Below are 15,760 nucleotides of genomic sequence, written 5' to 3'. Positions count from 1 at the left end.
GAACTACAAATTGGAAAATATCTTCCCTAACCCCACAACTGATAGTTCGCTTATGTCCAAAACATATAAAGAATTCAAGAAGCTTAACTCCAAAAAAGAACCAAACAACTCAATCAAATAAATAAATAAATAAATAAATAAATAAATAAATAAATAAAACAGGTATAGATCTAAACAGGGAATTCACAGCAGAGGGGTCTTGAATGGTTTGAATGGCCTTAGAAGCACACACAGAAATGTTTAAAGTTCTTAATTGGAGCCTTCTCAACGTTGAGCAGGCCTTTCCCAGCCTTGAAAAGGCTGAGCAGTTTTCCCACCCTTGAGCAGGCTAAGCAGACCTCGAATATAAACCATGACAGGTTTTATCAACCTGGACAGAGACATCTGTCTTGGCTGCAGTTGCAGGTTCCCATGGGAACTTTGATGTTTTGGCTGCCTGCACTGACCTTGATGCTACACCATACTCCATCTGAAGAAGGGGATGTGTTTTGTGGGTTTTTTCCTTTATATACACAAAGCTTATTATTAAACTTTGAACCTTGATCAAAACTTTTTTCTAGGCTTCATCCTTTTCTAGCCCACTTACCTTATTTCCAGTGCCCCTTTCAAGTAAATGAAGTTTGCCCATGGCTGCTGGATGGCTAAACTAAGTCATCACAGAAATGCAAATCAAAATGATCCTGAGATTCCACCTTACACAAATCCGAATAGCTAAGATTAAAACCTCATGTGACAACACATGTTGTTAAGGATGTGGAGAAAGAGGAACACTACTCCATTGCTGGTGCAATTGCCAGCTGGTACAACCACTCTGGAAATCAATCTGAAGGTTCCTCAGAAAATTGGAAATAGGCCTACGTGAATACCCAGCAATACCACTCTTTGGCATACCCCTAAAAGATGCCCTACCATACACAGGGGCACATGCTCCACTATGTTCATAGAGACCTAACTTGTGATGGCCAGAAGCTAGAAACAGCTCAGATGTCCCACAACAGAATGAATCCACTAAAGGTAGTCATTTACACAATGGAGTACTACTCAGCTATTGAAAACAATGACTTCATGAAATTCTTAGGCAAATAGATGGAACTAGAAAATATCATCCTGAGTGAAGTACCTCAGATCCAAAAGGACATGAATGGCATATACTCACTAATAAGTGGATATCAGCCAAGAAAAGCACAGAATACCCAGGATAAAATCCACAGAACTCAAGAAGATTAACAAGCAGTAGGTCTCCAATGAGGATGCTTCAATCCCACATGAGAGAGAGATAGCATGCACAGGAGGCAGAGGGAGGGAGAGGGAAAAAGAGTACAGGATCATGAATGGAATGGGGAGTCAGGAGAGGAGCCCTGAAGGACAGTAGAATGAATGGAAATATGCAACCTCAGGGGGTTGGAGTTGGGGTTACCCTCTAGAATGTACCAGAGACCTGGGAGGTGAGAGACTCTCAGGACTCGAAGGGAGGGACTTTAGATGAAATGTCTAACAGTGGGGAGAGTCAACTTGTAGAGTCTACCTCAAGTAGAAAGGCAGGGCATCAAGTGGAGGGATAAGGTTGCCAACCCAAAGTCAAAAATTCTGATCCAGAATTGTTCCTGTAAAAAAGAACTGCAGGAACAAAAATAGAGAACAGACTGGGGGAAAGGAGATACAGTAACCTGCCTAACTTGGGATCCATCTCAAGGGGAAGCTCCAAGGTCTGACACTTACTAATGCTATGGTGTGCTTACAGACAAGAGCCTAGCATGGCTGTCCTCTGAGAGTCCCAACAAGCAACTGATGGAGACAAATGCAATACTTAAACCCAACCAACAAACTTAAGTCAGGGACCCTTGTGGTTGAATTAGGAAAAGGCTGGAAGAAGCTGAGGGGGTGGGTGACCCCATAGGAAGACCAGTAGTCTCAGCTAACCTAGACCCCTGAGATCTCTCTTTCACTGAGTCAGCATACATGAACTAGTTTGAAGCCCATATATACAGCACAATATATATACAGCACATGACTCCTTGGTCTGGCCTCAGTGGGAAAAGTGCCTAACTCTGGAGAGACTTGAGGACCCAGGAAGTGTGGAGGCCTGGTGAAGAGAGGGGTGGACAGAATATCCTCTTGTAGACAGGGGGAAGAGATATGGAATGGGTAACTGTGGGAGAGTGAACCAGGAAAAGGACAATGACTGGACTATAAAAAAAAATTAATAATAAAAAACAAATAAGTAAATACATAAGATAAAACATAAAATCCTGTTGTTGAAGCTATATTCTACCACAATGTGTCCCACAGTACACCCTTTTATTCACAAATCTTTACTTACAAATGTTCATTACAATGAGTCATTGGTCTGGTTGAAGGCCTGTGCCTTCTGCTACAAGATCAGTAATGGATCCTGACAGGAATTCTTCACAGACACCTGCCCTTTCACGTATTCCAGCAGTTCATTGATGAGTTAGATGTTGGGGTGGAACAATTCAAAGCCCTGTATTTTGGGCCTAGATGGTAGCTAAATTTCTTGTTTCACCAGCTCTCCTGGGCCCACACTACTGGGGCTAGGTCTCCAGCACTGCTCCAGCTAGCTCACACAATGCTCTAGTCAACAAGGGAGAGGGCCAGCTCTCACAGTCTCACACTATAGAAGCTGGCTCACCCATGCCATCAGGGCCAGCTCTACTGTGTTACAGCTAGGGTGGGGTGGACCAGCTTTCATGACCCTAGAGCCAGTTCTCCCAACTGTGTCAGGTGGAGAGGGCATCTCCCCAGTGCCTACTCCACCTCATGGTAGGCAAGTGGCAGGGCCAGCTTTCCCACTCTTACAAACTCAAGGCTGATGCACTCACAAGCAACCAAGGCCAGGTCTTCTGTGCTTCCAGGATGAGGTACAGTGCCTATTCTCAGAGTTCTACAGCTGGAGAGCACTGGGGCCAGCTCTCCTGCTCTGATACCTTTAGGACCAGCTTTTCCTCAAGACCCCTCCAAAGAATGAGGCTAGATCTGCACAACTCTCAGACATCAACCTGGCCCCAAATGGCAGCCCAAACTAGGGATATCCTCTTGTCCTTTGGTAATAACGGAGACCCCCAACACACACACATACATACATACATACATACATACATACACACACACACACATGCGCACATTTGCGCATGAACACACACATGCACACACATCATATCAGGGCCATGAACCCAGAAACAGTCTTTAGTAGCAGTGCAGGAGGTCAGGACCTCACTTTGACATCTCAGCTAATGCCATCCAGATTGACTCCTGGGAGCCTCTGGGACTTCCTAGAGATTCTCCTCCCCTCTCCATTCCCCATTCACCAACTCCAGCAACCTCAAATTTCAATTCATTCTTCTGGCCCTCTTGGCCTCTCTCCTGTCTCTCCCCATAACCGATCCTGTCTCCCCATTGCCCTTCCCCTCCCTTTTCCCTCCCTCTGTCTCCTATGACTATTTTGTTTCTCCTTCTATGTATGATTCAAGTATCCTTTCTTGGGCCTTTCTCCTTGTTTAACTTCTTTGTGTCTGTGGGTGTATCAAGGGTATGTCTACTTTATGGCTAATATCCACTTATCAGTGAGTACATACCATGCATTTCATTAGATGCTGAAAATACCTTTGATATCACAAGAAAGACATGTTAATGGTACAAAATAAGTCAAGGATAGTCACTGTCATAACTAGTAAAATGTCAGTTGGGTGGTGGTGGCATGTGCCTTGATCCATGCACTCAGGAGAGAGAGGCAAGTTAGTGAGTTCCAGACCATCCTGATCTACAGAGAGAGCTCCAGAACATCCAGAACTACAAAGAAAAATCCTGTCTCAAAAATAATATAATATAATACAGTACAGTATAGAACAATACAATACAATGTAAAAAATAAAGTTGAGAGGCATATTTAGATCATCATTCTGTTATCCTGAGGCTTTTCCTGGAATATTGTTTTGTAGAAGTATAGAGGGATAGAGCAAGGTACCATATCCAAAGACCTAGGTCTCTGTGATCTGGATGAAATGCAGACACACCATAGAACTTAAATCCCCTTGGTTGTAATACAAACATACCCAGGTTGGCCTAATGCTGCTTGTATTCTAATCCTAACACTGGTTTCTCAAGACCTGGTTAACCCAGAGATGAGAGTCCACACGTAGACCCAAATGACACTATGTGACCTTACCCCTAAGTTTTTTTTTCTGATTAGTAAATAAAGATGCCAACAACCAATAGCTGAGCAGAAGAAACATAGACAGGGATGAGGATTCCAGGGCTTGGAGTTGGGGAAGAACTATGAGGAAGAGAAGGGAATGGTGGAGAAGCCACTATGGGTTAGGTGGGTCATCAAAATGTTGCCCTGAGGGTTGGCCAATTGGATTTAAAAGCAGCCCAGATGAAATATAGTAAGTAATTACTCAATGTTACCAATAGGAAAGTAAATTCTAATAGCATAGAGGGTGATATCTGCCCAGCTCTTGTGCTGTTTAAGGTTTATTGTAAATAATAAAAGGTGAGTGTCTTTTATCCAGGAACTGAAAGATCAAGGCAGGGTAGAAACTCTGGGTTGGGATTAAAATTTTCTACAATACATGTTTACTATGTACTTTTAAGGTAAAATTAGTTTGTGGAAGGAAACAGCCATGTTTGAAAGTGGCATCCAGTTGAGGGGCAGACAAAGTGAAGCATCAGAGAAAGATTTCAAAGAAAGAGTCAGATAGGCTGCACCCAACTCTCACAAGAATGGGACAGGAAAGAGAAGCTATTTAAGAGCAGTGCAAGAAGAGAGAGTCAGTCAGTTCTCTGTAGAACAGAGTGAGTTTGGAGGCAGTGCATTGAGTGCAGTGCAGTGGAGTTGAGCTCATTCATGAGTTCATGTAGTTCAGTACAGATCATCAGTGACAATTGAAGCCAGAAAATAAGAAGCCAGAATATTAGAACACATTTCCAGAGTTACTTTCAGGCTAAGCAGAGCCATTCAGAATGAAGCTGAGAGAAGACAGATTGGGTTAATCAGCTAGGAAAGAACATCGGGTCAGAATAGGTGAGTTGAACCAGCCAGCCAGAGTTCAGAAAGGAATAGAAAGGGTAAGCTTCTTCAACAGTAAGCCTCCAAAACAGCAATTATATCTGATGAATAAAAGTTACATTTACATAGAAAATAGGAAAATGCAAGATACATGCTACATGAGTTCCGTTTAACAATGAATCATAGTTAATTCCATACAAGTGCATATGTATATATGGTATGTATTGTAAGTAAATTGTAAATGTGCCCACGTATATGTACAGATATATAAGTTTCTAAGCATTAATATCTTACATTAATGAGTGGTATCAAGTTCTTGTGGATCAACAGATTTCAGGTTAAAATTCTATAAAATTGTAGTAAGGAATAAAAATAACTTCATTTGAGCCAGGTTATCTCTCACACAAATACATTTTCCTGAAGAAAAAAAAAACATGTAATTATCTTCTTGTATTGAACTGGAACAGGCACTGTGTTTGCAGCTATAACAAAGAGAATGGCAAGTAGCTTCCTTTGAGAAATGAACTTTAAAAAGATAATGGCTGTGTTGGAGTGATGGCTTAGTGGTTAAGAACACTGAATATTCTTTCAGAAGGTCCTGAGTTCAAACTCCAACATGGTGGCACACAACTATCTATAATAAGATCTGATGCCCTCTTCTGGTATGCAATACACATGCTAATACAGAATTTAAATTTTTAACTGCAAAGGTCAATGGTTGACATAGGCTGAAAGAAATAAAAATGTTAACTAGAATTTAATGATATCTGAATATATATTTGTGTGCTTTCTAGTGATCCAATGATGCTAATGACTTTAGAGTCATAAAATCAAGTTACTGTAGTTCTTATGGATGTAACAAAATGTGTGGAAAATAGAAAAAGTAACTGATGAGACGCCAAGAACTCTGGTCTTGTTTGGGAGAAAATGATAATACACACAGCACACGATTTCCAGGGTGGAAGCATTGATTCATACTTGGTTATAGCTAAGAGTCACAAACTGAAAAGACCACGAGAAGTGTTTATGTTCAGAGTAACGCCATCGCAGGGACAGGAATCATGACAGTTAATGTGCCATCCTCCCTAAGTTGGGCCCTTTCTGTATGTTCATTTACAGCATCATTTTTCTCATTCTGATCCAACCCTGCACTTATTATTAGTGAGACTTGAATAAAAAGCCTTGCTACCATTCTTCCTTTCTTTGTACGTATTATTATGAAGAAACAAAACCATTGTAGAACATTATTTTAACTTATTACTACTTGCTTTATGTACAAAGAAGGACAATGGATTAGCTTGTGACATGTATGTGTGTGTGTGTGTGTGTGTGTATGCATGCCACGGACTAGGCCTAGTCAGCCTCCCTCAATCTGTGGGAATCAGGGGTTCGGACAGATTGGCATAGAGTCGGGGAGAATTGACAGACAGATGCAGACATGAGAGATTGTGTTGGATCTGAATGCAATGTCCAAACGAGCACCAGACTTTTTATACAGAAGAAAAACAAAAAACCAGGCGAACACATCCGCCAAGTTACAGTGACACAAAACAAAAGAATGCATACATCAAAAGATGGTGAGGACCAGGCCTTGTTTATCACTTAAAATGGAGCCAGGTGAATGCTCTAATGCAATGCTAGTCTATTGCTAAACCCACCACCAGGGGTTCTTTAGTAAATACCTGATTAATGTTATTCCTCTGAGCCTAGTGAAGAAACCTGTACCAGGGGAATTCCCTTCCACTAACTCTTTCATGCAACAACCCACCTATTTGCTAGGCCATTGTGTATTCCTGTGTTTGAGTAGGACTCAGCTATTCTCCTAAGTAATCACTATGCAGACTAGCCCAGAGCTTTTCTAGCTCTGTTCTTTGTAATTGGTTTCTACTAGCAGTGAATTTGAATATTACTGAATAGGTAACATTCTTACTGAATTCCAAGCTCACCATTGGCTTCAAGGATTTTCTAGGAACCATTGGAACACTGGTGGAGGCTTAGCTATGTGTCAAAAATCAACACTTGAAGGTACTCATAATAAAACAATACTGAAAAAAAAACAATACTGAAAGAGAGAATATGGATCCAAACACCAGACTAACGAAGGGACAGGGGTTGAGTATACGGGCTGTGGGAATGACAAGGAAGGTTCCAGGAAGCATAGTTTTCTTGAAACTCTTTGCCTTGTGAGTGCTGCCAGGCCTTTCGGCTGGTCAAACAGACTTCACTGGAGTGGGCTTAGCACACACACACACACCTGGAGCAGGTGATTTGAAACTTAAAGTTACCTTCAGCTGCATAATGAGTTGAGGTCTAGCCTGAACTACATGAGACCATACCAAAAAAGAAAAAAATCTTTGCAAACAGACCAGAATTATAATACTTTTATTTAAAACACACAGTGCTTTAAAAACTGTCATATTTCTCAGTTTTAAAATAATAATATGTTAGTAATTCACCATCAGATAAGAACAGGGCTGAAATCAATAAATCATTGCATAGCATAGGGAATTGCAGACTTGTTTTGCAGTAACCCTAAAAATTGCCTTAAATAGAAGATAGGCATTTTCTGTATCTTGAAGAGATAGAAGGTCAGAGATGTCATGCTTTCTTTGTGTGTATTTTGTTGAAGAAACATCTTGATGTATTATTTTAGTTTATCACTATTTGCCTTATAAATAAAGAAGGACATAGATCAGTTTGTGCAGGGATATATATGGAATCCCAGAACTCTGGTGATAGGGTCAGAGAGACATGCCTGACAGAAGAGGTGAGCTATACCCTCAAGGAAAAGTCTTTAGGGGAAATCCATTTAGACGGGAATGAAGCATATCTGGAACTTGGGTGGCACAGAAGCAAATCCATTGGCAACTGGAGTAGTATCAAGGTCTTTCAGATCAACTGGAGATTTCAAGTTAAAGTTCTGTAAAATGGTGGTCAAGAATAAAAATAATTCTGTTCGAGCCAGACCCTCTCCCACACAAATCCGTTTTCCTGCAAATAAAAAACAAAGAATGTAATAAACTCCTTGTGCTTATTTGGTTAAGGACTGTGCTTGAAACTGTAATAAAAGAGAACCTATGTCACTCTTTGATATGGATGGATGGATAGTCATTTGAATGGGTAAATGTAAAAATGATTGACACACCTTTCTCCACGGCTAATACTAGGAAACACAGTATTAACGTAGGTGTATAAAAAGCTTTAGAAGGTGAAATGGCAGCACTGAACACTGGACTTCCCATCCACACAATGAAAATAAAGGAACACATTACTGCTCATGGAGGTGGGTAGCTGTGGTAAACCCTGGTATTTAATGGGGCACAAAAGGAGAGATGGTTTACTCCAGAGAATATGAATAATAATACCTCAGAAGAGACAGAATACTACTGCTTTGGAACCAAATATCAGGATAATGTGAAAGACTACCATCAGAGCGGGGAAAGGGAGAACAGACAGTGGGGCAACATGGACAGAAGGCTCCACCCAGACAAAAAAAAAATCTAAAGAAGCAGATAATCATGACATCCCATAACTAGGGAACTTTAAAGAAAACCTTCTTGTATCTCTTAACAAATACTCAGAGGACTATAGCCAGTAACCATCTTGAGAATAGTCAAAACTGTAAAAATTAAACAACTCTGGGGCCTGGAAAACCTGACATCTTTGCAAACTGAGTCACCACAGATGCAAGTCCACAGCTACAAATGGACAGGCAGTAGTCAGCAGAAACAGTTGCTTACAAAAGAATCTGTGGTGTGTACCAAATACAATATGTCCTACATTGGCTCATGTATTTAATTAAATATGTAGTCCACAGTTGGCAATGCTGTTTTATAATGTTGTAGAAACTTTAGTAGGTGGAAGCTTAGGATGAAAACGCAGTCACTGAAGATGTGGCTTGAAGGTTTATAGTTTCTCTAGCTTTTAGCCTGCCATCTGTTTCATGTTAAGCCAAGATGTGAAATGAATCCTTCCAGCCACCCCAGAGCTACATATTATCCTTTCCCTAAGCCTCGCACCAAGTAACAAGGGCTGACTTCAGCCCTTCAGCAATTCCAGCAGCAGGCAGTGTGCAGTTACTAGGGAACCATCATTTCCCTGCCCAAACTAGGGCTTCTGTGTCATGTCTCTTCCTCCATTACAGACTATCTTCCCTCAAACCTTAAGCAGAAATAAACTCTTAAGGTGCTTCTTAACCAGCATTTGTACACAAAAACAAGAAAAGTAACTTGTACAGAAGACTGGTATCAAGGAGTGAGCTATCATGGGACTGGTTACCTTTCTCACAGACAAAAAGGTATCCTACTATCTAGGAAAACTTCTATAGTAGCTTAATGATAAATCTAGACACACAATCCAACCACGCTATGGTTTAGGTTGGTGAGTTTGGAAAGGATAAGTCAACATTCTAAAGTACAACTAATGTGGATCTGCAGATATGTTTTGTCTCAGAAAAAGTGCATGGGCATTGGGAATAATGATTAGATCAAAGCTAATCTGCTATCCCAAAAGAAAATACAAATAAGTTGGAAAGTTTCAAGGGATACATACAAATTACTCTGTTGCCTGGAAATTTTTTTTGAAATTCAAATATAATTACATCATTTAATACTTGCCTTTACTTTCTATAAATTTTTCCATACCCTGCTTGCTCCCTCTAAAATTTGTGATCTATCTCTGTTATTATTTCATATAAATTACAAATATATGTTTGTGATTGTGTGTATGTATATATACATATAATTAAATGTATATGTAATATGTGTATATAGATATAAAAATACACCATGTTAAGTCCATTAATGTTACTTGTATGCATATGAATTAAAAGTTAACCACTTAGTATTGTAAAAACAATGAAGAGGTTCATCAATGGAGAGAAAGAAATTTTTTCTGCTGTTAGCATTCTTTAGGTGCCTGTAGTTCTTTGTTTAGGAATGGCACCCAATGAGACTTCCCTGTTTCATGTTACCTATTGATGTTGCATATGCTCAGGTCTTGTTTAAGCAGCAGTATATAATGGGTCAGGTTTCCCTGTCACCTCTAGGATATACAATTTCATGAAGGAAGTTGGCAATCAATATTCCTACCTTGCTGTGATATTGATGATCCACAATAATGCCAAGCATGTCAAAATATCCCTAAGGGTTCAATAATGACACACATGCATCTTGTTGGTAAACAGTGGCTGTCTAATTGGGCTTAAAGCCCCCTCAGCAGGTACTGGAAACCTACTCAACTTCTCTGAGATAGTGAGGTCATGGTTCTGATTATCAATATTTGCAGGCAAGTGTCTGTCTAACATGCATCAAAGAAACTTGTCTTTGAAACAAAGAGAAACCCTTATAGAAAACCATAACTGATAAAAATGCAAAGAACAAGTGAACATTGGGTGCATAGCTACAGCAGATACATCTCTAGCACAACTCCTGAAGCTAAGGCTCAGTGAGCATTTCAGAAGACGGGTTGGAAATATTGTAAGATTCAAAAGACCAGGAAATAATTTTGATTACCTGTTGAGAAAGGAAAAAAGTAGTCACTTTTCTTAAACTTTCCACTCTCATCCAGAAAGTTACTAGGATCAAACCTCTCTGGGTTGGGGAATTCTTTATCATCATACAGCACAGAAGTCAGTGACGCTATGACAGTGGTACCCTGGAAACAAGAAGAATAAACAAGTCAAGTTATATAAAGGTTTAAGAAGTAAGAGAAACAATGGGTATGGCATAGCCAAAGGTTATGAGGAAATAATGTCCAAACAAGAGCAGAGGCATATCTAGACAGACAGGTCATGTAATACATGGGGATGGGTTGGCAGTAGTCCAGTGGCAGTAATCTTGATACAGTGTCCTCCAAATAAGTAATTTTATATTCTGTTATCAACAAGCTTAACACTGTTTTGCATCATGACCCAGTTCTCTACTTCACCCCTGTTATTACTGAATCATGCATACTTGAAATGTGGCTTCCAATGTAAGGTTTTACATGAAAAATCAGAATTATCTGCTCATAGTAATGTTGCCTGAATAATGTCTGATAAAAATAACAAAGTCTTTGGAATAACGTGGTCAAAACCAAATTATGGAGAGTTTTTCCCTGTCATACAGTTTATTTGCCTTAATTTTAAAATATACATGATGTCTGTTCACAGTTAGAACAGCTGGACAAAACCTAAAGAGATGACAGACTTAGAAATTTGCATATATGCCCCAGTACAGGGGAATGCCAGGGCCAAAAATTGGGAATGGGTGGGTAGGGAAGTGGGGGGGAGGTTATGGGGGACTTTTGGGATAGCATTGGAAATGTAATTGAGGAAAATATGTAATAAAAAATATATAAAAAAAGAAAAGAAATTTGCAGATTTCTAAGAATTCCAGTAAGGGTCATCACTTTACTTGAGTATAAACACTGAAACTGTGAAACTGACCAGATAATTCACAAAAATGGATATTCATAAGGTGTCAATGAGCCATACCATCGATTTTATTAATTAGGAAAATGGTAGAACTTCTATAATGGAGAGATCTGAATTACACCTTAAGACAAGAAGTAGCCATATCCACTAGCAGCAGAGTTAACACACTTCAGCCCACCTTACAACATGTGACCCCTGTGAGAGCTCCATCATCCATTTTTATGCCACAGTTATAACTGGGAGCAAACTATTAGAGGACACTGACACATAAAGCAACCCTGAAACAGAGAACATTATATGAACTGTAATATTTAATAGGTTAATATATGAATTATGATAAATGTGCCAGTGTACTTCATAGCATTCTGGTAAAATACTAGAAGGGTCTTTTCAAAGACTGACAATATGAACTTTTAATTTTATTTGAAAGTGAAAACAGCCAAGAGAAAATGTGAAAGGTATACAGTGCCACAAACGAAGATGTGATCTAAAAATTTATAAGCTTTTATTGGAAATAGCATAAAGTGTATCCAGGTCCCATATTTAAAGTGTTTACATTTTTCTTATATTGTGGGGACCAAAAAAAAATGCCACCAACCACTCAGTAAGTTCTTAAAAAGGTAAAAAACATTAAATAAAGCGAAGGAATATAAAAAAAAGAAGGTAAAAAATATACACTGAGTATCTCTATGTTATTTGAAATAAAGGAAAAGTAAATTACTCAGATAAAGACATGTTTAGTATTGCTGGAAAATTATAAGAATTTTCAATAATTTTCAATAAAGACCTCTAATTACTTCTAAAAAAAAAAGAATTCTAGTACAGCCTGGTTTTGAATATACTATCTGTGGTTTGGTTGGTTTAATCTCCTAAACTCCCTGAAAGTTTTGCATAACATTCTATTTAACATTAGTAATCTGAAATTGCAAGACACAATATCTTGGGCAAATGATCTAATTTCACTCACTCTAATTTGAGATCAAGAGCATTAAGGCACAACGTAGGAGAAGGAAGCTTACCTTGGGAATGAGATAATCTCTGAATTTCACGTCACGGGTCACTGCATGGGGAAGGCTGGTGGGAAGGAGGTCAATGTATCTCTGGATCTCATGCAACACAGCATCAGTGTAGGGCATGCTATGCCTGTCCTGCATGCAGGGGCTCCTGTGTCTACCAATCACACAGTCAATCTCTTCCTGGACTTTGGCTGATTTAACACAGTGGAAAATGACAGAAATGGAATGAATTGGCACACTGGCCCCAACTCGGGGTTACTTGTAGCAAGATGAAGATGCCTGGCAGTATTCTGAAAACATAATATTTGCTAATGAAGTGACAGTTGCTGTGATATAAATACTAATATCCTCTCTATTAGGTGTAACAATATAGAGCCCTTACATATAAAGTAGCATACTTAAAAAATCAATATCAGTATTGATTTCAAATAATAAACAGAAGAATATTGAGTAAAGAAAACCGCTCTTACAGAAGAAAACTATTAAACAAATATTATATTTATACGAAAACAATGCAATACATTTTAAAATAATTTCAATGGTATTGTGTGAATGTCTGCGTATTGTTTCCAAAGGTATGTAGTATTGTATAACTTTCCAAATATGGCCACCTTCTAACAATTTCTCCTGAAATTTATGGTTATGTGTAATGACTACTTCATCTTATTTTTCATTGGAAAAATTTAATTCTTCTTCATGTGGGAATAGGGGTTTCATATTTTGTAGATGTATTAACTATAAACTAATTTCCCTGAGTCAAAAAGGGCAACTGTGTTGCGTTTAGTGGTTAAATCTTCATTACTACATAAAATCTGTGCACTACTACCAGCCAGAAAATATGCAGGAGTTGACTTAGACCCCCTCCCATATATTTATAGAAATTTACAAGTTAGCCTTTATATGGGGCCCTTAACAAGTGGAGTAGGGGGTGTTTTGGTCTCTGTTTCCTGTCATTGGATTCCCTTCCCCCTACATGGACTGCCTGGTTGTGCCTCAGTGAAAGAGGATGTGTCTAGTCTTGCTAGGACTAGATGTCCCAGGATGGGGGTGGTACCCAAGGGGACTCCTCTTTTCTAAGAAGGGGAGGGCAAATGGGGGAGACACCTACAGAGATGGGGCTGGGAAAAGAGGAGGGATAGGAGTACAATCTATGCCCTGGTTTTTTAAAAAAAAATGACTATTTTCATTGTTAATGATATCTTGGACTTAACTCCATTTCTCTCTACCAGTTTAGACTTTTTTCATTTTATTGGAATTATTTTGAAATATGTAGGTAGATGTTTCAAAGTTCTACTTAAACATGTCCAATTACAGGGAAGTTTCATACTATCAACCACTTATTTCTGTTTACTTCCTGGTTCTGGTCTCACATTTTTCTCATCCATCAGTCCATTCTGAACTGGAAAATGGTGATGCCCAGCAGCCTCCATTATGGTTCAATCTACCACATGAGTACTCTGGATTCCTGTATCCCATTACTTAGCATGAATTGGTATCAGATATTTGAATGCAGTATGTTCCAATATTTTTGAAAAAAAAAACATTAAACTCCATAACAAACAAGGAAGGCTTGAAAATTACCTTCTTTTTAGGAGTATATATAACAATAAGCTTTCAGAGTTCTGGTACAATCTGACTACTAATTCACTGTATATGACATGGTTTATTCCCTAAAGGTTTCTCTTCCATACTGATAATCTGAAACTACAAGACCTGACATCTTGGATCAATTATTACATTTTATTCATTGTTATGGATATTATATGAGCATTATCTAAAAAGATAGTAACACATGGAGGTGTGTACATCACAGTTCCTCTATAGAAGTTATATATTGCTACTTAAATTGAAGAAGCTGAAAGAAGAGACATAGAAGGTTGGAAAGCACAGATTACTCTTCCTCCTTATTGAATCTTCCTCCTGTGTCATCCTCCCTTCTTCATTAATTGTCCATCTTTATTCCCCTTCTAATTGTCTGAGGTCTAGTGAATACTGCATGTTCACTGGTCAATTTTATTAAGCAATATCAAATCCTCTGAACTTAAAAGGACTAATTGGACTTTGAAATTATCATCATCGAGGACCTCCCACCCTGCTGGAGACAAATCTTCATTCAGATATTCAACTGTGCCTGAAAGTAGATCCTGTGCTCCAGCTCCCCCCCCCCACACACACACACATATCCAGAAACAGATTGACTCCCAGGAGTTCTGACACACCCAGACTTACAGGTGTGTCCCCTACCCCTGGCCTAATACCTGGCCTAACTGGGACCCCCTATGGCCCAGAGGATGTAGAACCTCCCACCTTGCCAGAGACACAAGTTTCTTAAAGCTTGCATCTATGCCCAGGAGCAGATACTGTGCTCCAACCTCCCTGAGAAACCAGAGAAAGCTTGATGCCCAGGAGTTATGATACCCCCAGGCTCAAAGGTGAGTCCACCACTACTGCCCCAATACCTGGCATAACTGGGACCATCCCCAAGGGATCAGAAGATGCAGGACCTCCTGCTCTGCTGGAAATATCTGAGACTGGGAGAAGCTCTTGTGATCCAGACCCTCTACCCCACCCTGTGCACATCCAGAGACATCTTCTCACAGATCAGGCTCTCCAGACCCTAATCCATACCTAGAGACAGCCTGAGTCAAGAAGGCTCAACATAACTAGGTTCCTAGGAAGGATGGCTCAAGTCAAAAACAGCAAGGCCAGTTAACACAAGAGATAACCAGATGCTGAGAGGCAAGTGCAAGAATATAAGCAACAGATTGCAATGTGACTTGGCAATATCAGAACCCAGTTCTCCTACCATAGCAAGTCCTGGATACACTAATACACGTGAAAAGCAAGATTTAGATTCTGATCTAAAATGACATCTCATGAAGATAATAGAGGACTTTAAGGAGGATATAAATAGCTCCCTTAAAGAAATACAGGAGAACACAGGTAAACAGGTAGAAGCCCTTAAAGAGGAAACACATAAATCCCTTAAAGAAATACAGGAAAACATAATACAGGTGAAGGAATTGAAGAAAACTGTGCAGGATCTAAAAATTGAAATAGCAACAATAAAGAAAAAAATCACAAAGGGAGACAATTCTGGAGATGGAAAATCTACCTACCCAGAGCAATTTGACAACTAAGGGGGATCAAGGGGATACAAATTGGAAAGGAAGAAGTCAAAATATCACTTTTTGCAGATGATATGGTAGTATATATAAGTGACCCTAAAAATTCCACCAGAGGACTCCTACACGTGATAATCAGCTTCAGTGAAATAACTGGATATAAAATTAACTCAAACAA

At 39.3% G+C, this 15,760-nt stretch overlaps 1 protein-coding gene across 1 annotated transcript; it reads right to left on the bottom strand.

Annotated features, from left to right (window-relative positions):
• Nucleotides 1-7,391: 7,391 nt before the first annotated feature.
• On the bottom strand, nt 7,392-12,648 carry LOC110288016 (cytochrome P450 2C42-like; the record flags this gene model as incomplete). The annotated part of the gene is made up of 3 exons (XM_021154476.1): nt 7,392-8,017; nt 10,540-10,681; nt 12,461-12,648. Coding segments are annotated over 3 exons (512 nt in total), but the record flags the coding sequence as incomplete, so codon positions are not given.
• Between the last annotated feature and the right edge of the window lie 3,112 nt (nt 12,649-15,760).

This window comes from Mus caroli, unplaced genomic scaffold, assembly GCF_900094665.2.
Source record: "Mus caroli unplaced genomic scaffold, CAROLI_EIJ_v1.1 scaffold_17648_1, whole genome shotgun sequence".
NCBI lineage: Eukaryota > Metazoa > Chordata > Mammalia > Rodentia > Muridae > Mus > Mus caroli.
The sequence above is the reverse complement of the archived record's forward strand: the minus strand, read 5'-3'. Positions and strand labels throughout refer to the sequence as shown.